Source organism: Apaloderma vittatum, unplaced genomic scaffold (assembly GCF_000703405.1).
Source record: "Apaloderma vittatum isolate BGI_N311 unplaced genomic scaffold, ASM70340v1 scaffold6811, whole genome shotgun sequence".
In the NCBI taxonomy this organism is placed as follows: domain Eukaryota; kingdom Metazoa; phylum Chordata; class Aves; order Trogoniformes; family Trogonidae; genus Apaloderma; species Apaloderma vittatum.
In genome coordinates, this window is record NW_009699515.1 from 1 (window position 1) to 397 (window position 397).

At 59.9% G+C, this 397-nt stretch overlaps 1 protein-coding gene across 1 annotated transcript in view; it reads left to right on the plus strand.

The window, feature by feature from the left end:
- Positions 1-5: 5 nt before the first annotated feature.
- The window catches only part of CCDC85C (coiled-coil domain containing 85C), a gene marked incomplete at its 5' end in the record, with an annotated part of 107,715 nt that continues 107,323 nt past the window's right edge, over positions 6-397 (plus strand). Inside the window, one exon of the mRNA XM_009878399.1 lies at positions 6-397. Within this exon, the coding sequence (XP_009876701.1) occupies positions 6-397 (392 nt within the window).

Genomic DNA, 397 nt, shown 5'->3' on the forward strand with positions numbered 1-397 from the left:
AGGAAGAGCTGGTGAAAAGACTGAGAAAAGTGGAGAACGAGAAGATGAACTTAATGGTGGAACACGGCAACTTGATGAAGGACGTGAACCGGCGGCTGCAGCTCCACCTGCACGAGATCCGCGGGCTGAAGGAGGTGAACCAGAAGTTGCAGGACGACAACCAGGAGCTGAGGGAGCTCTGCTGCTTCTTGGACGACGACCGGCAGAAGGGCAAGAAGCTGTCGAGGGAATGGCAGCGCTTCGGGAGGCACACGGCCAGCGTGATGTGGAAGGAGGTGGGCATGTACCAGCAGAAGCTGAAGGACCTGGAGGCGAGGCAGGAGACCCTCCTGCGGGAGAACGTGGAGCTGAAGGAGATGGTGCTCATGCTGGACGAGGAGCGGAGCGGGGCCGGCTC